At 47.7% G+C, this 23,433-nt stretch overlaps 1 protein-coding gene across 2 annotated transcripts in view; it reads right to left on the bottom strand.

Annotated features, from left to right (window-relative positions):
* Nucleotides 1–4,108: 4,108 nt before the first annotated feature.
* Nucleotides 4,109–23,433, bottom strand: part of lrrc4ba (leucine rich repeat containing 4Ba) — a 98,710-nt gene continuing 79,385 nt past the window's right edge. For both annotated transcript variants that reach the window (XM_055663418.1, XM_055663417.1), the window contains exon 2: nt 4,109–6,803. In XM_055663418.1, coding sequence (XP_055519393.1) covers nt 4,760–6,757 — 1,998 coding nt within the window. In that variant the 5' untranslated portion in view covers nt 6,758–6,803 and the 3' untranslated portion in view covers nt 4,109–4,759. The remainder of the gene's footprint in view (nt 6,804–23,433) is intronic.

The raw sequence follows: 23,433 nt of genomic DNA, 5'->3' as shown, positions 1-23,433 counted from the left end.
ATATCTCCTGACTCCGCTATTGTTAAGAGCCCTATCTAGCTCTCTCTTGAAAGCATCCAGAGAACTGGCCTCCACCGCCCTCTGTGAGGCAGAGAATTCCACAGACTCACAACTCCCTGTGTGAAAAAGATTCATGGCTGATCTATCTCTCCCTCCTAACCCCATTCTCCTGCCTTCTCCCCATATCCCCTGACTCCGCTATCTTTAAGAGCCCCATAGCTCTCTCTTGAAAGTATCCAGAGAACCGGCCTCCACCGTCCTCTGTGAGGCAGAGAATTCCACAGACTCACAACTCCCTGTGTGAAAATGATTCACGGCTGATCTATCTCTTCTGCCTTCTCCCCATAACCCCTGACACCCGCACTAATCAAGAATCTTCCAACTTAAAAAATACCCACTGACCTGTCAAAATAGTATTTTGGAATGCATTTCCTTTAAGCTTAGAAGGTAGATAAAAATGCTGGAGAAACTCAGCGGGTGAGGCAGCATCTATGGAGCGAAGGAATAGGTGACGTTTCGGGTCGAGACCCTTCTTCAGACTTCTTTCTTTGAGGCTTGGTTTTGGCTCGTGTTTTCTTCTTTCGTTTTGAGCTGCCTTTGGAATACGGGACACAGGGAGGACTTAAATAACAATAAAGGTTTGGGTATTAAATTTAATTAAAAACCCCTTTCAATCTGCAACATAACATTGTAATAGAAACATCAGTTCGTAGACATCAGCCGCATGTCCCCCACTGACAAACATTTTTTTTCTTTTTTCACTTAATTCAGAGAATACAGTTGTATGATTCTGTACAAATTTCTCAAATTTGACATGTATGACATTCAGTAGAAATGTAGAGAAAACAAGAGTTTGTTAAGGGGTACTACACACTTAAATCTGCAGCCCCCTCTGTTTTTGGAGGGAGCCTCTGTTTTTTGAAGGGGTAAGATGGTGTTGGGGGGCAAGATACAATGGGGCAGTCACTTCTTAACCGAAAGGGCAACAGACTGAGCTCAGTTTCTTTCCATCAGATGGTGGCACAAAGATGCCGTTGAAATTGTTGCCAAGTTCTGAAGGTGGCCCTCACCATTACAGGTGCCCCATCATACATCCCCCACCACGGAATTTCCACTCGTCTACCTTGAAGACGGTGAACGTTTCCAGCTAAAACTAACATTTAGAGTTCCTTCCAGCTGTGCCATCGACAATACCTCGGAGTTAAGGGTGGGATTATTGCTAACATGTAATAAAATAATTTCCTGGTGATTTTCATGCTGATTTATGGGTCATTATTATGTTACCATTCATGGTTGGGAACTGTCTCTCACAGTTGGGTCTTCAGTTTCAACCAAGAGGTCCATTTTGCAGGCTTCTTCCCACTTGCTCTCTAGCAGAACGGCAATGGACAAGGTTGTGGGGTGGGAGGGGAGAAGGGGGGATCTATGGAGAACCGAGAAGTTCTCTGTAGAGAACTCCTACTCTTTAGATTCTTCCCCCCAAACCGATCCTTTGACCAGGTAACTTGGAGGAACCTGAGTATGTTTTGGAGTTCAGAGGAAGTGACCTTTCGCGAGGAGAGACTGGGCCAGAGACGGCGAGGGTTTTCGCAATACATCGGCGCCATAACCCACTACAACCCACAGTAAAATAATACCAGAAATGTCAAAAATAATCTACATTTCCTTTGTTTATATATCAACCTCACAACAAGCTTCAAAAATACCGAAGAAACACGCAAAATGAAAAAAAAAAGCATCTGAATAGTCCTCATACTGTTTGACACTGCTAATGTTGGTCTCAACGGATCTCAACTCTTCAGTCCAAATAATAGTTTTACAGAAAACATAGGATTGCTGTGAATTCTTTGGGCACCGCTCGAAGCAGAATCATCTTGCCTCCAAGTTGGAGAAGGAGGAAGGAGGAAGGAGAGTTCGGAAAACTAGAAGGGACAAATTATGGGAGATGATTGAGCAGAGGGCCAACTTGATGCTCAAATCCATGCCCCGCTCAACGGGAAATTAGTGTGGATGACGGCAAGATGATCTGTGGCCAACGCTATTGTTCAGCACACTAGCTGCACCCATTATTAATCTACCGGATTGATTTAGTCACCAAAAAGACCTTGGATGAAACGTAGCCATCGGTGGACCAGGTCAATGTTGATCTACAGATTGGCACAGTTGACAAAGTTCCAGAAAGAGCCCATTGCACAAGACCTGTTTAAAAAAAATGCATTGACCCATTTTGTTCTTTATAATGAATTTAAAACGTGCTCCCTGCACCGCCCCGTTGGTTCAAGAGGTACATACATTGTCACTATCACATTTCTGGAGCTGGTGTTCCATTAAGTTATCTTGTCGCCACAAGAAAGCATTCTTATATGTTGCTTGCGGCCTTGTGTGTGTGTGTGTGTGATGGTGTGTGTGTGTGTGTGTGTGATGGTGTGTGTGTGATGGTGTGTGTGTGTGTGTGTGTGTGTGTGTGTGTGTGTGATGTGTGTGTGTGTGTGTGTGTGTGTGTGTGTGTGTGTGTGTGTGATGGTGTGTGTGTGTGTGTGTGTGATGGTGTGTGTGTGTGTGTGGAGGTGTGCATGAGTGTGAGTGTGAGTGAGTGTGTCTGTCATTGTGCGTGTGTGTGTGTCCATGCATTTGTGTGTGTGTGGAGGTGTGGATGAGTGTGAGTGTGAGTGAGTGTGTCTGTCATTGTGTGTGTGTGTGTGTGTCCATGCGTGTGTGTGTGTGTGGAGGTGTGGATGAGTGTGAGTGTGTTTATGTCAGTATGCGTACATGATTGTGTGTGTGTGTGATTCTGTCGGTGTGCGTGCGTGGCTATGTGTGTATGTCTGTGTATGTCTGTGTGTATGTCTGTGTGTGCATGTGTGTGTATGTCTGTGTGTGTATGTGTGTGTGCATGTGTGTGTGTGTATGTCTGTGTGTGTGTGTGTGTGCATGGGTGTGTGTGTCTGTGTGTGAATGTGTGTGAATGTGTGTGTGTGCATGTGTGTGTATGTCTGTGTGTGCATGTGTGTGCATGTGTATGTCTGTGTGTGTGTGTGTGTATATATGTATGTGAGTGCTGTTGGAGAATTGGTTGAGATGTTTGATCAGATGTTAGTGTCTACTGGCTGTACAGCAACACACTGTGAAGGGGAAAAGAGATGACGGCTTCTAAAATGTTAGCAACAGGTCCTCCCTTGGGGCACTTGGCGGCAACTCCACGATTCCATGGGCTTCTCACCATTGTCTTTGAAGCTTTCCATGCGCATATCTCCAACATGTCCGATGGCCCATTCCAACCCCATCATCTTGTCTCAATGACGTGGTCCATTCTTGACCCTTGCCCAAGATGTAGATGCCCATCTGGCACTGAGCCCACTCCAGCCAGTCTCCTTGGCAAACCATTGAGTTGGGGCCCTTGGTACTTGACTCGGTGTGAAGTGAGATACATGGGACTTGTCAGTGTGGGCCAAGGCTAATGCCGTGATGGGATGGTTGGGTACTCCAGGATTGGATTGAGATGGGGGTTTTTTTTTTTCAGGTTTTGGCTCTTTAAATGAACCTATCTGGTGTTTCCATATAGTTTTGGGGGGAAATGGAAACAGTGGGGAAAGGGCAAATGATGGTTGGTCTGGAATGTGAGGGGGTGGAGGGGCAGAATGCACATGGTCACTAGATGGAAATAGAGTAACGGTCAAATGGGCGTAGCAAATGGCTCGTGTTAATGGGATGGATGGGCATTAGGAGCTCAAGGTTGTCAAGGAGTTTTGACAGAAGGGATATTGGAACCAGGTGCAGGTCTGATCAGTAAAAGGGGGAACTGATGGGTTTAGGTGAGGCTGGGTACATGGACCTGATGGGCACTGTTGGTCGATGGATGCCAGTATTACCAAGGGAATGGCGCCCAAGTGACAACGCAAACTCTGCGGGTCACTGCGAAAATCCCCACAGCATTACAGAACCCTCAGGCAGGGGTGGCCGAGTCTTGTGGAGCAGAACCAGGGGCGGGGCGGGGACTTTGCAAGGAGGCAGCCCAGACGAGAGTTTGTGCCAAGGGCCCACTTGTGCAGCACAGTAAATGCGGATCACCACACTCACTCTTTGTGTGTGTGTGGTGTGTGTGTGTGTGTGTGTGTGTGTGTGTGTGTGTGTGTGTGTGTGTGTGTGTGTGTGTGTGTGTGTGTGTGTGTGTGTGTGTGTGTGTGTGTGTGTGTGTGGTGTGTGTGTGTGTGTGTGTGTGTGTGTGTGTGTGTGTGTGTGTGGTGTGTGTGTGTGTGTGTGTGTGTGTGTGTGTGTGTGTGTGTGTGTGGTGTGTGTGTGTGTGTGTGTGTGTGTGTGTGTGTGTGTGTGTGTGTGTGTGTGTGTGTGTGTGTGTGTGTGTGTGTGTGTGTGTGTGTGTGTGTGTGTGTGTGTGTGTGTGTGTGTGTGTGTGTGTGTGTGTGTGTGTGTGTGTGGGTGTGTGTGGGTGTGGGTGTGTGTGTGTGTGTGTGTGTGTGTGGGGGGGGGGGGGGGGGAGAGTGACGTCCCCCCCCCATTGTGGGCCGAGACGGGCAGTAAAACAGGGGGCAGGGAGTAAGAGGTGGGAGATTGCAACCTTCATGTGGTCCACCCCAACATCGACTAATGCAATCGACCTGGCGTGCACAATGAAGTTGTCCCACAACTTTAGGCTGTGCCCCACCATATGCAAGAAGAAGAAAGGGCAGGGACACACACACACCCTCCCATAGTATGTGTCCCCTTGTCCTCCTCCCAGCCCTCTCCATCCATCCACCGGTCCCTAGATCTGCGTTTCTTGAACGTTCTCTTTAGAGCTGGACTTGAAGAGGAGTGGTTCGTGCACGGAGTTGTGGAGCGGGTTTTTTGTGCAGTTGAGTGGAGCGGTGGGATTGTTGGTGCCCGTGGCTGTGTTGTTGTTGTAGTGAGCTTTGTAGGTGGCGTAGTGGTTGAGGTGGTCTGCGGGCAGCGCCAGGCAGCTGTCGGTCGGGGCAGAGCCGGCCAATTCATCGTCCACGTTGATAATCTCCACGGTGCGAGCCTGCCCGTGGTGCTTGTGTAGCTGGTGCTGCTTGCGGAGTTTGTAGAAGACCACCAGCATGACTGCAGCCATGAAGGTGATAGCCACAAAGCAGCCGATGATGATCTTGGTGGTCTTCATCACGTCGTCCAGTCCGGCCAGTGCGTGGTCACCCGGCTCGGTGGCCAGAGGCACGGTGAAGGCCGACTGTGGGGTGGTGGAGGAGGAGGAGGAGGGAGAGGAGGAGGGGGAGTAGGCAGAGGCACCCGAGGGCGTGGGTCCAGCCTGTTGCTCGGTGGAGCGCGGGTCATCCACCACTTCCACGGTCTCCACCGTCACGGTGGTGAAATAACTGTAGCTGTTGGAGCCGCCGCTGCCCGCTCCGCTGCCCAGACCGCCAGTCAGTCCACTCTCCGCCACCGACACGTTGAGGGTGGCCGAAGCGGTGGCATTGCCCGCGGAGTTGCTGACCAGGCAGGTGTACAGCCCGGTGTCTTGGACTGTCACGTTGGTGAAGTTGAGGGTGCCGTCGTGAAGCACCGAGATCCTCACCCGGTACGATCCGTGGGTCATCAGGGTGCCGTTAGGGGTCATCCAGTTGACCGAGGTCATGGAGGTGGCCGCCCGGCACTTTAACTCGGCCGCCATCCCCTCGGTTACGTTGAGGTCGGCCGGTGGTTCCACGATGACCGGTGCGTAACAGGTGAAGTGGCTCTGGTCTAACTCGCCCAGGTAGCGAGCCTTCAGCCCAGGTGGCGAGTGGCAGCGGGCACAGCAGGTGGTGTTACTGGGCACTGTCTCCTTGAGCCACCAGCTGAGCCACAACACATCACAGTTGCAATGCCAGGGGTTGTGGTTGAGATGGACTCTCTCCAGACGGTGTAGAGGGGTGAAGAGGTCGTGGGGCAGCGAGGTCAGGTTGTTGTGAGACAAGTTCAGCTCCTCCAGCGACTGTAGATCATCGAATGCGTTGCGTTCGATCAACTGGACCTGAGCATGCATCAGCCACAGCTTGCGTAGGCTGGTCAGTCCTTGGAATGAGCCGGGCTGGATCACCTCCAGCCTGTTGCCCGACAACTCCAGCTCCTCCAGCCTCAGCAAGGGCGTGAGGTTGGGGATCTCTGCCAGGTTGCACATGCCCAAGTTCAGGTACCTCAGGTTGACCAAGCCCTCGAAGGCAGCGTCCGAGATGTACTCGAGTTTCTTCAGCTCGCCCAGGTCCAGCCGCCGGAGAGATGGCACCCGGTTGAAAGCGTAGGAGGGGATGCTCTCGATGGGGTTGTTCCTTAACCACAGTTCCCTCAGCTTGGACAGGTACTCGAATGCCCCACTGGGCACGGTGGTGAGCCGGTTGTCAAACAGCTCCAGAGTGTTGAGGCTGGTGAGGCCGTTGAAGGCTCCCACCTCCACCTGCCGGATCAGGTTCTTGCTGAGCTGCAAGATCTCCAGGTGTCTCAGCTGCTTGAAGGTGTCAGCCTTGATCACCTGGATGACATTCTCCTGCAGGTTCAGGTAGCGTGTGTTGGTGGAGATTTCACTGGGGACCTCACGTAGCTCAAAGCGAGTGCAGATCACCTTGCTGAATTGGTTGCTACACGAACAGCCCTTGGGACAGATGTGTGGCTGGGCTAGTCCCCCTAACAATGATAAGGTCCAGAGTACCACCAGCACCAGCCGGCTAACAGTCCTGCAAACGTTGACTCTCATCCTCTGCGTTTGATGTCCCTTCGTCATCATCATCATCATCGCCCCCCCATTCATAATTTATCCACGTTTCTTGTCCAAAACATCCAGGTGTCTCTGTGGGCTGAAGAGAGCAGACACAGTGTTAGCAAGCAGTCAAGAGAGAGCTGTTAAAAATAGTGGAGTCAGGGGATAGAAACATAGAAATTAGGTGCAGGAGTAGAGGCCATTCGGCCCTTCGAGCCTGCACCGCCATTCAGATTCAGATTCAGATTCAGATTCAATTTTAATTGTCATTGTCAGTGTACAGTACAGAGACAACGAAATGCATTCAATATGATCATGGCTGATCATCCAACTCAGTATCCCATCCCTGCCTTCTCTCCATACCCCCTGATCCCCTTAGCCACAAGGGCCACATCTAACTCCCTCTTAAATATAGCCAATGAACTGTGGCCTCAACTACCCTCTGTGGCAGAGAGTTCCAGAGATTCACCACTCTCTGTGTGAAAAAAGTTCTCTCATCTCGGTTTTAAAGGATTTCCCCCTTATCCTTAAGCTGTGACCCCTTGTCCTGAACTTCCCCAACATCGGGAACAATCTTCCTGCATCTAGCCTGTCCAACCCCTTAAGAATTTTGTAAGTTTCTATAAGAGCTATAAGGGATATGGGGAGAAGGCACTGATTGGAGATGATCACAATGAATGGCGGTGCTGGCTCGAAGGGCCGAATGGCCTCTACTCCTGCACCTATTGTCTGTTGTCTATTGAACCCAGCATGTCCGGCAGAATCTGTGGCGTCCATAAGTTCATAAATCATCGGAGCTGAATTAGGCCATTCGGCCCATCAAGTCTGCTCCGCCATTCAATCATGGCTGATCTATCTCTCCCTCCTAACCCCATTCTCCTGCCTTCTCCCCATAACCACTGACACCCGCACTAATCAAGAATCTATCTATCTCTGCCTTAAATATATCCACTGACTTGTGGCCTCCATAGAAATGTCCCCTCATCTCCTTCCTAAAGGAATGTCCTTGAATTCTGAGGCTGTGCCCTCTGGTCCTAGACTCTCCCACTAGTGGAAACATCCTCTCCACATCCACTCTATCCAGGGCTTTCATTATTCGGTAAGTTTCAAATAACCCCCCCCCCTTCCCCCCTCATCCTTCTAAACTCCAGCGAGTACAGACCCAGTGCCGACAAACGCTCATTATATGATAATCCAATCATCCCTGGGATCGAAGGCTGTAGAGGCCACAAGTCAGTGGATATATTTAAGGCAGAGATAGATAGATTCTTGATTAATACGGGTGTCAGGGGTTATGGGGAGAAGGCAGGAGAATGGGGTTAGGAGGGAGAGATAGATCAGCCATGATTGAATGGCGGAGTAGAATTGATGGGCCGAATGGCCTAATTCTACTCCTATCACTTATGACCATATGATCTGCAGATCCTTCCTACACATAGAACTCTTGTGAACGGGTGATCGATGGTAGGAAAGGACTCAATGGGCTGAATGGCCTGTTTCCATGCTGTATCTCTAAACAATGTCCATCTGGTCTAGGAATTATTGTTACCCAGATAAGGAATTTGCAGTCCCACCTCCATGCAATAGACAACTTCACTGCCGTCTCAAATGAATCAGTGGTCTATAAATGTCAGTCCTGCCACTGATACGTATATCCTGAAATTGAATGCAGCTACAAACAATGAACTAGAGGTTTAATAGTCTTAGGCAAGGGTGCATTTATTGCACAAACGCGGTTACAACTGAATAGCTTCAACATCAAAAGCAACAGCATTGTTCCAAACATTCACACAGAGTGCTGGAGTAACTCAGCGGGTCAGGCAGCATCTGTGGAGAACATGGATAGGTGACGTTTCACAAAGTGCTGGAGTAACTCAGTGGGTGCAGCAGCATCTATGGAGTGAAGGAAATAGGTAACGTTTCGGGCCGAAACCCTTCTGGGTTTCGGCCCGAAACGTTGTCTATTTCCAGAAGAGTTTCGGCCCCATACGATGCTGGTTCATTATGATGATGGACACAAAATGCTGGAGTAACTCAGCGGGTCAGGCAGCATCTGTGGAGAACATGGATAGGTGATGTTTCACAGAGTGCTGGAGTAACTCAGCTGGTCAGGCAGCATCTGTGGAGAACATGGATAGGTGACGTTTCACAGAGTGCTGGAGTAACTCAGCGGGTCAGGCAGCATCTGTGGAGAACATGGATAGGTGACGTTTCAGGTCAGGACCGTTCTTTAGACGGGGAGAGAGAGTGGCAGTGGTGCTAATGTACATTTAGATGGTGTCAATTCTTTCACTCAGTCTGAAGAAGGGTCTCGACCCAAAACATCACCCATTCCTTCTCTCTAGAGATGCTGCCTGTCCCAGCATTTTGTGTCTATCTTTGGTTTAAACCAGCATCTGCAGTTCCTTCCTACACATTTAGTTTAGAGATACATCGCGGAAACAGGCAACCGAGTCCGCTCCGACCGACCAGCGATCCCCGCACACTGACACTACCCTGCACACAGGTCATGGGGAGAACGTGCAAACTCCGTACAGACAGCACCCATGGTCAGGATCGAACCCGGGTCTTTGGCGCTGTGAGGCAGCAACTCTACTGGCTTGTCCATTACGTCTGCTTACAGAGGGTTAACAATGAACAAGTGCTTCTCTTGAAGGATGCTGGTGAAATCATTCCCTCTTCTTTCCTTGTCATTTTCCTTGAGCTGCGAAACCCATGCATCAGTGCATCAGGGACCTTGGGCTTAGTCCACCTGACAACATAGGGTTTTCTTTTATTTATCAGACTGTGTTTTTCTTGCTTGGTTATTACATTATCCAGTGAGTATAATGTTTACAGACCTGTCGTGCTTTTGCAAGTTAGCCATTCCCTGTTCTGCCTCAGTTCACATGACAATGAAACGCTCTCCACTCTCACTCTCCACGTCTTTGTGGCAATGGACAGTACAAGCGAAAGCCCATTGGGGAGCAGGGAAATAGCAGAGCAACATGGAAACATAGAAAATACGAGGCCATTCGGCCCTTCGAGCCAGCACAATTCGCCATTCATTGTAATCATGGCTGATCGTCCCCAATCAATAACCCGTGCCTGCCTTCTCCCCATATCCCTTGATTCCACTAGCCTCTATCTAACTCTCTCTTAAATCCATCCAGTGACTTGGCCTCCACTGCCCTCTGTGGCAGGGAATTCCACAAATTCACAACTCTCTGGGTGAAAACATTTTTTCTCACCTCTGTTTTAAATGACCTCCCCTTTATTCTAAGACTGTGTGTGTGGCCCCTGGTTCTGGACTCACCCAACAATGGGAACATTTTTCCTGCATCTAGCTTGTTCAGTCCTTTTATAATTTTATATGTTTCTATAAGATCCCCCCTCTCATCCTTCTAAACTCCAGTGAATACAAGCCTAGTCTTTTCAATCTTTCCTCATGTGACAGTCCCGCCATCCCAGGGATCAATCTGGTGAACCTACGCTGCACTGCCTCAATCACAAGGATGTCCTTCCTCAAATTAGGAGACCAAAACTGGACACAATACTCCAGATGTGGTCTCACCAGAGCCCTGCACAACTGCAGAAGAACCTCTTTACTCCTATACTGAAATCCTACAGGCCAACATTCCACTAGCTTTCTTCACTGCCTGCTTTCCTACTCATAATCAAACTGCGGAGTTCCCAATCTCACCAAAGTGTGCAGCAACAATTACTAATTATAAGTACCAAGACTTGTAACAATTCCTGTATGTACAGAACGGAGGAAACATTGAGAAACTGGCAATGAAAAGTTGTGATATATCCCCAGGTTTAGTCCAATTGAAATGTGTAGAAAGGAACTGCAGATCTTGCTTTAAACTGAAGATAGACACAAAAATCTGGAGTAACTCAGCGGGTCAGGCAGCATCTGTGGAGAACATGGATAGGTGATGTTTCACAGAGTGCTGGAGTAACTCAGCGGGTCAGGCAGCATCTGTGGAGAACATAGATAGGTGACGTTTCACAGAGTGCTGGAGTAACTCAGCGGGTCAGGCAGCATCTGTGGAGAACATGGATAGGTGACGTTTCACAGAGTGCTGGAGTAACTCAGCGGGTCAGGCAGCATCTGTGGAGAACATGGATAGGTGACGTTTCACAGAGTGCTGGAGTAACTCAGCGGGTCAGGCAGCATCTGTGGAGAACATGGATAGGTGACGTTTCACAGAGTGCTGGAGTAACTCAGTGGGTCAGGCAGCATCTGTGGAGAACATGGATAGGTGACGTTTCACAGAGTGCTGGAGTAACTCAGCGGGTCAGGCAGCATCTGTGGAGAACATGGATAGGTGACGTTTCACAGAGTGCTGGAGTAACTCAGCGGGAGGCAGCATCTATGGAGTGAAGGAAATAGGTAACGTTTCCGGGCCCCGAAACGTTGCCTATTTCCAGAAGAGTTTCGGCCCGATACAATGCTGGTTCATTATGATGATGGACACAAAATGCTGGAGTAACTCAGCGGGTCAGGCAGCATCTGTGGAGAGAAGGAACGGGTGATGTCTCGGGTCGAGACCCTTGTTCAGACTGCGGAGACTGTGCAGATAATAGCCCATTATCTGTTATTTGCACTTTATCAGTTTATTTATTTATGTGTGTGTATATATTTATATCATGGTATATGGACACACTGATCTGTTCTGTATTCATGCCTACTATGTTCTGTTGTGCTGAAGCAAAGCAGGAATTTCATTGTCCTATCAGGGACACGTGACAAGAATCTTGAGTCTTGAGATTAGAAGGTAGACAAAAGTGCTGGAGAAACTCAGCGGGTGCAGCAGCATCTATGGAGCGAAGGAAATGGGCAACGTTTTGGGACGAAACCCTTCTTCAGACTGATGGGGGGTAGGGTGGCTTGAAATTTTAGTTGGTTACGGGGATTGGAGCAGATGAATGGTTGATGTCACACCGGCAGTTAGAAATGAAAAGGTCAAGATAGGGTAGAAAGCTGTTCTGGGGAGCCCAAGAGGAGGGGACTGGTGGAGATGAGAGAAGGGGGTCATCTCTGAATGGTGAGGACTGTTAAGGGGCTGTCCCACTTAGGTGACTTTTAGGTGCGCTGGCCTCATGATGGCCACATGTCGCCACATGTTCGCTGGTGGTCTCTGGTGAGTCTCCTTCATGGTTGTGAGGAGTCCCCACATTCTGGGAGCCAGTCGTGGCCTAGGTGCAGCAGGCAGTGAAGAAAGCGAATGGTATGTTAGCATTCATTGCAAAAGGATTTGAGTATAGGAGCAGGGAGGTTCTACTGCAGTTGTACAGGGTCTTGGTGAGACCACACCTGGAGTATTGCGTACAGTTTTGGTCTCCAAATCTGAGGAAGGACATTATTGCCATAGAGGGAGTGCAGAGATGGTTCACCAGACTGATTCCTGGGATGTCAGGACTGTCTTATGAAGAAAGACTGGATAGACTTGGTTTATACTCACTAGAATTTAGGAGATTGAGAGGGATCTTATAGAAACTTACCAAATATTTAAGGGGTTGGACAGGCTAGATGCAGGAAGATTGTTCCCAATGTTGGGGAAGTCCAGAACAAGGGGTCACAGCTTAAGGATAAGGGGGAAATCCTTTAAAACCGAGATGAGAAGAACTTTTTTCACACAGAGAGTGGCGAATCTGTGGAATTCTCTGCCACAGAGAGTAGTTGAGGCCACAGTTCATTGGCTATATTTAAGAGGGAGTTAGATGTGGCCCTTGTGGCTAAGGGGATCAGGGGGTATGGAGAGAAGGCAGGTACAGGATACTGAGTTGGATGATCAGCCATGATCATATTGAATGGCGGTGCAGGCTCGAAGGGCCGAATGGCCTACTCCTGCACCTAATTTCTATGTTTCTATGTTTCTATGTATGATCGACGCAAATTTTTTCAACATGTTGAAAAATTTTCTGTGGCAAAAAATTGTTCGCCATGGGGAAAATGAATAATCTTTTAGTTGTGGGTGCAGTAGTGGTGGGTGGCGTGGCCATGCTGTTGTAGGTAGTCGAGTTAGCCGTTGGTAGTTTTAGTCCCAGAGATAAAGGCGTGGAGACAGAGGGGACGTAATAATAGCTCTATGTCTTGGCTGATCCGGAGGGCCAGGAAGTGGACAGAAGTACAGGAACAGGCCATTCGGCCCACAATATCCATGATAGCACAGAACTAGTGTGAACAGGTGATTGATGCTGCATTTTTCATTTAATTGAATCGATTATCTCTTAATGGAAGTGGGCAACAAAAAGGCACAGCTGCTGCCTCACAGCGCTAGAGACCCTGGTTCAATCCTGACCTCGGGTGCTGTCTTTGTGGAGTTTGCACGTGCTCCCTGTGACAGCGAGGGTTTCCCTCCCGCATCCCAAAGACATGCGTGTTTGTAGAGTAATTGCCCACCTTGGTGTGTCGGGGAGTGGATGGGTCGGTGGGATAACACAGCAGGGTGATCGATGGCCGGCATGGGACTGTTGGGCCGAAGGGCCTGTATCTTTAAAATGAAAAGTAGACTAAATCGGTGAGGTTGGACTTGACCAACTGACCTGCAGACAGCGAAACTCGGGATAGATCAGTCATCTCATGAGCTCCTCTGAAGCACAAATCTCATTACGGTCTATATTTTATTGGGACATAAATAGGTGCACGTTTTGTATTGCTCTTCGATGACCCCAGCTGCATTGTGTTGGAAGCTCTCTGTCTACTCTGCTCGTGACGCATGCCAAATTGTCCGAGGAGTTGTAACGTTTATATTTAGAATGGCTTACGTTTTCTTAATCACCTCCACTCCGATGCTGAGATATCGAGCTGGCATTAACCTGACTCACCCTGTCTGTACTCCTGACTGATTGGGTCTACCAATTGCTGGAAGAAAAAGGATCCAAAACAGATAAACCTTCCTGGTGTCCAAACCATTCCCTTTCCAATGAAGCAGAGTTTAGAGATGCAGCATGGAAACAGGCCACTCGGCCCACCAAGTCCACACCGACCATCGATCGCACATTCACACTAGTTTCATGCTATCCTAATATCCTTCCCAAGGCTTTCCATAATTCATAGAATTATAGAAAGGGGTTGGACAGGCTAGATGCAGGAAGATTGTTCCCGATCTTGGGGAAGTCCAGAACAAGGGGTCACAGTTTGAGTATAAGGGGGAAGTCTTTTAGGACCGAGATGAGATTTTATTTTCACACAGAGAGTCGGCAGTCGCCTGTAAAGGTCTCGCTAGAATTTAGAAGATTGAGGGGGGATCTTATAGAAACTTACAAAATTCTTAAGGGGTTGGACAGGCTAGATGCAGGAAGATTGTTCCCGATGTTGGGGAAGTCCAGAACAAGGGGCCACACAGTTTAAGGATAAGCGGGAAATCTTTTAGGACCGAGATGAGAAAAACATTTTTCACACAGAGAGTGGTGAATCTGTGGAATTCTCTGCCACAGAAGGTAGTTGAGGCCACACAGTTCATTGGCTATATTTAAGAGGGAGTTAGATGTGGCCCATTGTGGCACATAAACGCAACGAGATTTGGGTTTGCAGCTTCCATCCAATGTCATAACTTAAATAACTAATAAAATTTAGATTTAGATACCTCCACCTGCCTCCACCACCACACCTGGCAGTGCCGTTCCAGGCACCTGTGTAAAGGTACCTGCCCCGCACACCTCCTTTAAACATTACCCCTTCCACCTTACACCTACGCCCACTAGTATTTGATATTTCCTTCCTGTGAAAAAGGTTCTGCCTGTCCACCCGCTCTGTGCCTCTCAGAATTGTCTACACTTTGATCAGGTCTACCCTCAATGCAATCACATCTGATCCTCTCTGCCTTAGAACCATATCTCTCTTCCCTCTCTCACTGCCCATTGATATTTCAGGCATAGACAAACTCCAGACCTTTTAATTAACTAACTGTAATTAACTGAATGTATACTTGTGATCGTCCTTGACGGGATATGAACTCGGTCTCTAGATCATAGTCCATGTTCCAAATTAATAGCCCAGTAACATAGCCAGTCCTTGTTTGTTTACCAATGTCAAACTGATGGTGATATTGCTGAGAAGAACCTTGGGATGTTTCATCATGTCTATACACATAGGGATAAATCTGTTCTCTTTCTGGTATAGAAACATAGAAACATAGAAATTAGGTGCAGGAGTAGAGGCCATTCGGCCCTTCGAGCCTGCACCGCCATTCAATATGATCATGGCTGATCATCCAACTCAGTATCCTGTACCTGCTTTCTCTCCATACCCCCTGATCCCTTTAGCCACAAGGGCCACATCTAACTCCCTCTCTTAAAATATAGCCAATGAACTGCCCTCGACTCCCCTCTGTGGAAGTAATTTCCAGAGATTCACCCCTCTCTGTGTGAAAAAAGTTCTTCTCATCTCGGTTTTAAAGGATTTCCCCTTTATCCTTAAGCTGTGACCCCTTGTCCTGGAAGGAATGGGCGACATTTCGGGTCGAGACCCTTCTTCAGACTGAAGTCAGGGGAGTGGGAAACGAGAGATTTAGACGGTGATGTGGAGATATATAGAACAAATGATTGAAAGATATGGAAAAAAGTAATGAATATAAAGGAAACTGGCCATTGTTAGCTGTTTAGCCCCGGCATTCCCTCTCTCTCCATCCCTCCCCCACCCAAGTTGCACCAGCTTCTCGTTCTCACCCAACAAACAGCCAACATAGAAACATAGAACATAGGTGCAGGAGTAGAGGCCATTCGGCCCTTCGAGCCTGCACCATTCGCCATTCAATATGATCATGGCTGATCATCCAACTCAGTATCCTGTACCTGCCTTCTCTCCATACCCCCCTGATCCCTTTAGCCACAAGGGCCACATCTAACTCCCTCTTAAATATAGCCAATGAACTGTGTGGCCTCAACTACCTTCTGTGGCAGAGAATTCCACAGATTCACCACTCTCTGTGTGAAAAATGATTTTCTCATCTCGGTCCTAAAAGATTTCCCCCTTATCCTTAAACTGTGTGTGTGGCCCCTTGTTCTGGACTTCCCCAACATCGGGAACAATCTTCCTGCATCTAGCCTGTCCAACCCCTTAAGAATTTTGCCTTAACAACAGCCTGTTATCATTGTCACTTTTTTGTATATCTTTGTTCTTTGTCTCTTTACATCATCGCTTATATCTCTCGTTTCCCTTTCCCCAAACCAATCTGAAGAAGGGTCTCGACCTGAAACGTCACCCATTCCTTCTCCCCAGGGATGCTGCCTGTCCCGCTGAGTTACTCCAGCTTTTTATGTCTATCCTCGGTATAAACCAGCATCTGCACATTGTTAGCTGGGTGAGAACGAGTAGCTGGTGCAGTTTGGGTGGGGGAGGGATGGAGAGAGAGGGAATGAAGGGGTTACTTGAAGTTAGAGACATCAACTGGGCTCTAAATTTGAGTATAGGAGCAGGGAGGATCTACTGCAGTTGTACAGGGTCTTGGTGAGACCACACCTGGAGTATTGCGTACAGTTTTGGTCTCCAAATCTGAGGAAGGACATTATTGCCATAGAGGGAGTACAGAGAAGATTCACCAGACTGATTCCTGGGATGTCAGGACTGTCTTATGAAGAAAGACTGGATAGACTTGGTTTATACTCTCTAGAATTTAGAAGATTGAGGGGGGATCTTATAGAAACTTACAAAATTCTTAAGGGGTTGGACAGGCTAGATGCAGGAAGATTGTTCCCGATGTTGGGGAAGTCCAGGACAAGGGGTCACAGCTTAAGGATAAGGGGGAAATCCTTTAAAACCGAGATGAGAAGAACTTTTTTCACACAGAGAGTGGTGAATCTCTGGAACTCTCTGCCACAGAGGGTAGTCGAGGCCACACAGTTCATTGGCTATATTTAAGAGGGAGTTAGATGTGGCCCTTGTGGCCAAGGGGATCAGAGGGTATGGAGAGAAGGCAGGTACGGGATACTGAGTTGGATGATCAGCCATGATCATATTGAATGGCGGTGCAGGCTCGAAGGGCCGAATGGCCTCTACTCCTGCACCTAATTTCTATGTTTCTATGTTTCTAAAGCTGCCCGAGCGAAATATGAGATACTGTTCGTCTAAATTGCATTTCAAGAGTAAGAATTTAATAATTCCTTTTCTGGTATATATGTCAATAAAACTCTCTTGATTCCAACAGTTGTAGGACTTTAACTTGTTCTATTTGATCTTCTGTTTGTGCAAGTGGAGTCGATTGCATTAGTCGAAACAGGGCGGACCACGTGAAGGTTGCAATCTTCCATCCCGCTGATCAGTTGAGTTACTCCAGCACTTTTATTCAAGATTCCAGCAACTGCAGTTCCTTGTGTCAACTCTTGACTTGTGACACATACCTCACTGCCGTTTAGAGATGCTCATTTATAGCCTCACGGTTTTTTGGTCACCGGTCCTAATTCCTCCTTCTCTAGTTTGGTGTCAACCCTTGGTTTGCTGTTATACTGGTGAATCACTTTGAGAAGGCTAAGTTATTACCCAAAAGGTGTTAAATAAATACAAGCTGCTGCTGTTAATTTGGTCGGAACTGAATGTATAAAACAGCACCAGAGACCCGGGTTCCATCTGCTGCCCGTACGGAGTTTGTACGCCCTCCCTGTGACCTGCATCGGTGGGTGACTCCTGAGTGGACCCTGCAGAGATGGTCAAGAGGTTATTTTTAATACCAGGCCAATTAACCTACAAAACTGCACGTCTTTGGAGTGTGGGAGGAAACCGAAGATCTCGGAGAAAACCCACGCGGGGATAGACATTGTACAGACAGCACCCATAGTCGGGATCGAACCCGGGTCTCTGGCGCTGTTAGGCAGCAGCTCTACCCGCTGCACCACCCTGCCCCCCCCCTCTCCCCCCCCTCTAAAGGGTGTTCATCCCAATGACATACAGGTTTGTAGGTTAATTGGCTCGGTGTGATTGTAAATTGTCCCCAGTGTGTGTAGGAGAGCGTTACGGGGCTGTCCCACTTAGGCAACTCTTTAGACGATAGACAACAGGTGCAGGAGTAGGCCATTCGGCCCTTCGAGCCAGCACCGCCATTCAATGTGATCATGGCTGATCATCCCCAATCAGTACCCCGTTCCTGCCTTCTCCCCATATCCCTTGACTCCGCTATCTTTAAGAGCCCTATCTAGCTCTCTCTTGAAAGCATCCAGAGAACCTGCCTCCACTGCCCTCTGAGGCAGAGAATTCCACAGACTCACCACTCTCTGTGTGAAAAATTGTTTCCTCGTCTCTGTTCTAAATGGATTACCCCTTAATCTTAAACTGTGTGTGTGTGTGGCCCCTGGTTCTGGACTCTCCCAACATCGGGAACATGTTTCCTGCCTCTAGCGTGTCCAAACCCTTAACAATCTTATATGTTTCAATGAGATGCCCTCCCATCCTTCTAAACTCCAGAGTGTACAAACCCACAGCCGCTCCATTCTCTCAGCATATGACAGTCCCGCCATCCCGGGAATTAACCTTGGCAATTAGGCGACAGCTAGGAACTAATTTTAACGGAATTAACCGGCGACAAACCACGTCAACTTACGACAGCAAACATTGTCCCCACTGTCGCCGAAAATCTTTCAACATGTTGAAAATTTCGTGGCAATCGCTCAAAAAAATCGTCTAAGTGGGACAGACCTGTTAGTGTGCGGGGATCGCTGGTCGGCACAGACTCGGTGGGCCGAAGGGCCTGTTTCTGCGCTGTGTCTCGAAACTAAAACTGAAGTACGACAAAACAAAACCCGACTTCGTGTGTTGATTGACCCCCCCTCTCACCACTCCCCCCCCCCCCCCCCCCCCTCCATCAACTACATTCATATCACCAGTAAATTTAGATACGTTACACGATATTATAGAAACTTACAAAATTCTTAAGGGGTTGGACAGGCTAGATGCAGGAAGATTGTTCCCGATGTTGGGGAAGTCCAGGACAAGGGGTCACAGCTTAAGGATAAGGGGGAAATCCTTTAAAACCGAGATGAGAAGAACTTTTTTCACACAGAGAGTGGTGAATCTGTGGAACTCTCTGCCACAGAAGGTAGTTGAGGCCACACAGTTCATTGGCTATATTTAAGAGGGAGTTAGATGTGGCCCTTGTGGCTAAAGGGATCAGAGGGTATGGAGAGAAGGCAGGGATGGGATACTGAGTTGGATGATCAGCCACGATCATATTGAATGGCGGTGCAGGCTCGAAGGGCCGAATGGCCTCTACTCCTGCACCTAATTTCTATGTTTCTATTTACCGGGAGCGAAAATCCAATAAAGTCACACTCAGAGATCCCAGACGCACTGATCAGAATGAAGACACATAAGGATTGTACAATATTGCAGATCAGAGGCAGAAAGTTAATTATTTATTCTTACTCTAAGCAGCTGTGGAGAAAATTGAAAGTGAGACCATGTTTCATTTCGTTTCATTCTACTTAATATTACCTGAATTAATTATACACACTAAGTGGAACTGCTTCTATATATTGGCTCCACATTGGGGATTACATGAGAATTTGGCCGCTGGTTGTTCAAAATAAATGTATGCACTTTGCCAAGGAAGCTGTCTGCGTAACTCATTTTCACCTACCACACAGCCAACAATGGACCATTGTGGGCTCCAAACTTCCTGATTAGCGTAGCTTTCTGAGTATCTTCCGTTCGTTTGCCCTAAGTGCTGTCTATATCTCTCGTTCCCGACTCTCAGTCTGAAGAAGGGTCTCGACCCGAAACGTCACCCATTCCTTCTCTCCAGAGATGCTGCTTGTCCCGCTGAGTTACTCCAGCATTTTAACCATATAACCATATAACAATTACAGCACGGAAACAGGCCATCTCGGCCCTACAAGTCCGTGCTGAACAACCTTTTTTCCCCTTAGTCCCACCTGCCTGCACTCATACCATAACCCTCCATTCCCTTCTCATCCATATGCCTATCCAATTTATTTTTAAATGATACCAACGAACCTGCCTCCACCACTTCCACTGGGAGCTCATTCCACACTGCTACCACTCTCTGAGTAAAGAAGTTCCCCCTCATATTACCCCTAAACTTCTGTCCCTTAATTCTGAAGTCATGTCCTCTTGTTTGAATCTTCCCTATTCTCAAAGGGAAAAGCTTGTCCACGTCAACTCTGTCTATCCCTCTCATCATTTTAAAGACCTCTATCAAGTCCCCCCTTAACCTTCTGCGCTCCAGAGAATAAAGACCTAACTTATTCAACCTTTCTCTGTAACTTAGTTGTTGAAACCCAGGCAACATTCTAGTAAATCTCCTCTGTACTCTCTATTTTGTTGACATCTCTCTCTATTTTGTGTCATGTCTTCGGTTTAAACCAGCATCTGCAGTTCCTCCCTAGACACTGCGAGGCATCATTGTCTGTTTTAACCTGTTGATATGCGACGTAAATATCTAGCCTCAAGGGCAAGTTAGAAGTCGACATTGCCGGGGGGAGAGAAAACTGTATAAATCTAACACTGAGGGGAAATGCTAATTATTGTTTATTCTCATGCAAAGTACATTCAAAATAAATCTGCGTGATTGGATTCTTGAAGCGAAATTTCAATGGACAGGCTAACAACTCTGATAAACTCAGTGAGTGACGAGAGTTGATAATGCCAAGGGGTTAGAGTCTGTAGAATGGACTTCACAATAAAGTCCAGGACAAGGGGTCACAGCTTAAGGATAAGGGGGAAATCCTTTAAAATCGAGATGAGGAGAACTTTTTTCACACAGAGAGTGGTGAATCTCTGGAACTCTCTGCCACAGAGGGTAGTTGAGGCCAGTTCATTGGCTATATTTAAGAGGGAGTTAGATGTGGCCCTTGTGGCTAAGGGGATCAGGGGGTATGGAGAAAAGGCAGGTACGGGATACTGAGTTGGATGATCAGCCATGATCATATTGAATGGAGGTGCAGGCTCGAAGGGCCGAATGGCCTACTCCTGCACCTAATTTCTATGTTTCTATGTTTCTAAAGCAGTGACACTCTGGGTAAAGGGATCAATGGGAAAAACGATACACTTGCCAGAGAGGTCAGCGCCAATTGGGTTTAAGGAGCGCAGGAACTTTAATTTGTGTTACAAACCACTTTGTTTAAATTGAATTATTTTGGAGTGCTTTCATCGGAGTGGAGGAAAATACCAAGCTCGCTGCAAATGGTGGTTTTGGACAGATTGTAATTAGGGTTGTATTAGAAGCAGCTGTGAAGGACATTAGTCAGAATTATAAGGTTCGTGCTAAGAGTGTTTTAGCCAATGTAAGTTGTTGTCAAGATTGGATGTGTGGGGACATGGATCCAAAAGTGAAATGGATGTTTTCACAAGTGGGAGAGTCTAGGACCAGAGGGCACAGCCTTAGAATAAAAGGATGCACCTTTAGAAAGAAGATGAAGAAAGACTGGATAGACTTGGTTTATACTCTCTAGAATTTAGGAGATTGAGAGGGGATCTTATAGAAAATTCTTAAGGGGTTGGACAGGCTAGATGCAGGAAGATTGTTCCCGATGTTAGGGAAGTCCAGGACAAGGGGTCACAGCTTAAGGATAAGGGGAAAATCCTTTAAAACCGAGATGAGAAGAACTTTTTTCACACAGAGAGTGGTGAATCTCTGGAACTCTCTGCCACAGAGGGTAGTTGAGGCCAGTTCATTGGCTATATTTAAGAGGGAGTTAGATGTGGCCCTTGTGGCTAAGGGGATCAGGGGGTATGGAGAGAAGGCAGGTACGGGATACTGATTGGGATGATCAGCCATGATCATGTTGAATGGCGGGGCAGGCTCGAAGGGCCGAATGGCCTACTCCTGCACCTAATTTCTATGTTTCTATGCTTCTAAGATGGGGAGGAATTTCTCTAGGTGGACCTGTGGAATTCTTTGCCACAGGTGGCTGTGGAGGCCAGGACTTGGGATATTTTTAACGCAGAGTTTGACATATTCTTGACATATTCTTTTTTTCCCAGAGATGCTGCCTGACCCGCTGAGTTACTCCAGCATTCGGTGTTGGGGTTATGGGGAGAAGGCAGGTGAATGGTGTTGATAGGTCAGCCGTGATTGAATGGCGGAGTAGACTCGATGGGCCGAATGGCCTACTTCTGCTCGTATTTTATGTACAAGATCCCCATAACCCCAACACCGAATGCTGGAGTAACTCAACGGGTCAGGCAGCATCTCTGGAAAAAAATATGTCAAGAATATGTCAAACACTGCCTTAAAAATATCCCAAGGTCCCTCAACACCTCCAAGCTGATCAAAAAGGTACAGCAGCGCCTTTACTTCCTGAGGAGGCTCAAGAAAGCCCACCTGTCCCCCCGGATCCTGACCAACATATCCCGCTGCACCATCGGGAGCATCCTGACCACCTGCTTCACGGTATGGTACAGCAGCTGCACTGCTGCGGACAGGAAGGCATTACAACGGGTGGTGAAAACCGCGCAGCACATCATCGGTGCCCCGCTCCCTGCCATGGATGCCCTCCACCGAAAACGGTGTCTGAGACGGGCTGGGAAGATCATCAAGGACTCCTCCCACCCCAACCATGGACTGTTTGCCCTCCTCCCATCAGGGAGGCGGTACAGGAGCCTCAGGTCACGTACTAGTAGGATGAGGAACAGCTTCTACAACAACACAATCACATTGCTGAACTCGGAGTCCCGACGATAGATTTCTCTGGTCCCTCCGTCCCCATTGTTTAATTATTCTGTATTTTTTGATTATTCTGTATCTTCTCTCTTTCTATTTTTTAAATTTCTTTATGTACAACTACTACGGACTGACACAAAACTGCATTTCGTTGTGCTGATACTTGTATTTGTGCCATGACATTAAAGTTGAATTGAATTGAATTGAATCTCTACTGAATGTAAAGAAATTGAATCACTTGGAGCCTCTTATCCCTGCTCGTGCGAAAATAGGGGGCAGAGGTCAAACACAAAATATATTTGCATATAGAACTCATATTTACATAGTACCCTAACTTAAAGGAGTGGAACTCAGCATAAATTTACATATATTAAACTGCCCAAAAAGGGAGGGAGGAGGATTTCAGGAGGATTCTACTCCTATTCCTTAAGACCTGAGGACAACAATTATAAGGACATCTACAGGAGACTGTGCCAACTGAATAAACCCTACTTGAGGCAACAACTTTACTTAATTCTGTTCAAATCAAAGCAAGGCAAGACGTAATAGAAGGGTCTCGGCCCGAAACGTTGCCTATTTCCATCGCTCCATAGATGCTGCTGCACCCGCTGAGTTTCTCCAGCAATTTTGTCTACCTTCGATTTTCCAGCATCTGCAGTTCCTTCTTAAAGACTTTGTCTTAACCACCATATCTGGACATGGGTGAGATGAGAGGGGGGGTAGTTTGCAGGGGCATGGGAGGAAAGGGTGAACGGAACAGGGGTTGGAGGAGGCAGCGGTGGTCTGTGTGACCACCAGCGCCAGAGCCAGTGTCTCTCTCTCTCTCCCTCTCTCCTCCCTCCCTCTCTCCTCTCTCCCTCTCCTTCTCGTTCCTCTCTCCTCCCTCCCTCTCTCTCTCTCATACTGCAAATGCAGCCTAACCAATATCATGTGTACTAGGTTCAAAGTGCATTGGGAGATTGCCTAGCTGTGAAGGGTTCTATGTAAATAAAACTCTATCCCCCCATGAATGGAACTCAGTGCTTCTCCAAATGAATACAGCACAGTTGATGACAGAGTGCATTAGTCATTGCTTGCCAAGGACTTCCTTTAAAGTCCTGTTTTCTCTTGACCTTGAATAGCATA

Source organism: Leucoraja erinacea, chromosome 37 (genome assembly GCF_028641065.1).
Source record: "Leucoraja erinacea ecotype New England chromosome 37, Leri_hhj_1, whole genome shotgun sequence".
Lineage (NCBI taxonomy): Eukaryota > Metazoa > Chordata > Chondrichthyes > Rajiformes > Rajidae > Leucoraja > Leucoraja erinaceus.
The sequence above is the reverse complement of the archived record's forward strand: the minus strand, read 5'-3'. Positions and strand labels throughout refer to the sequence as shown.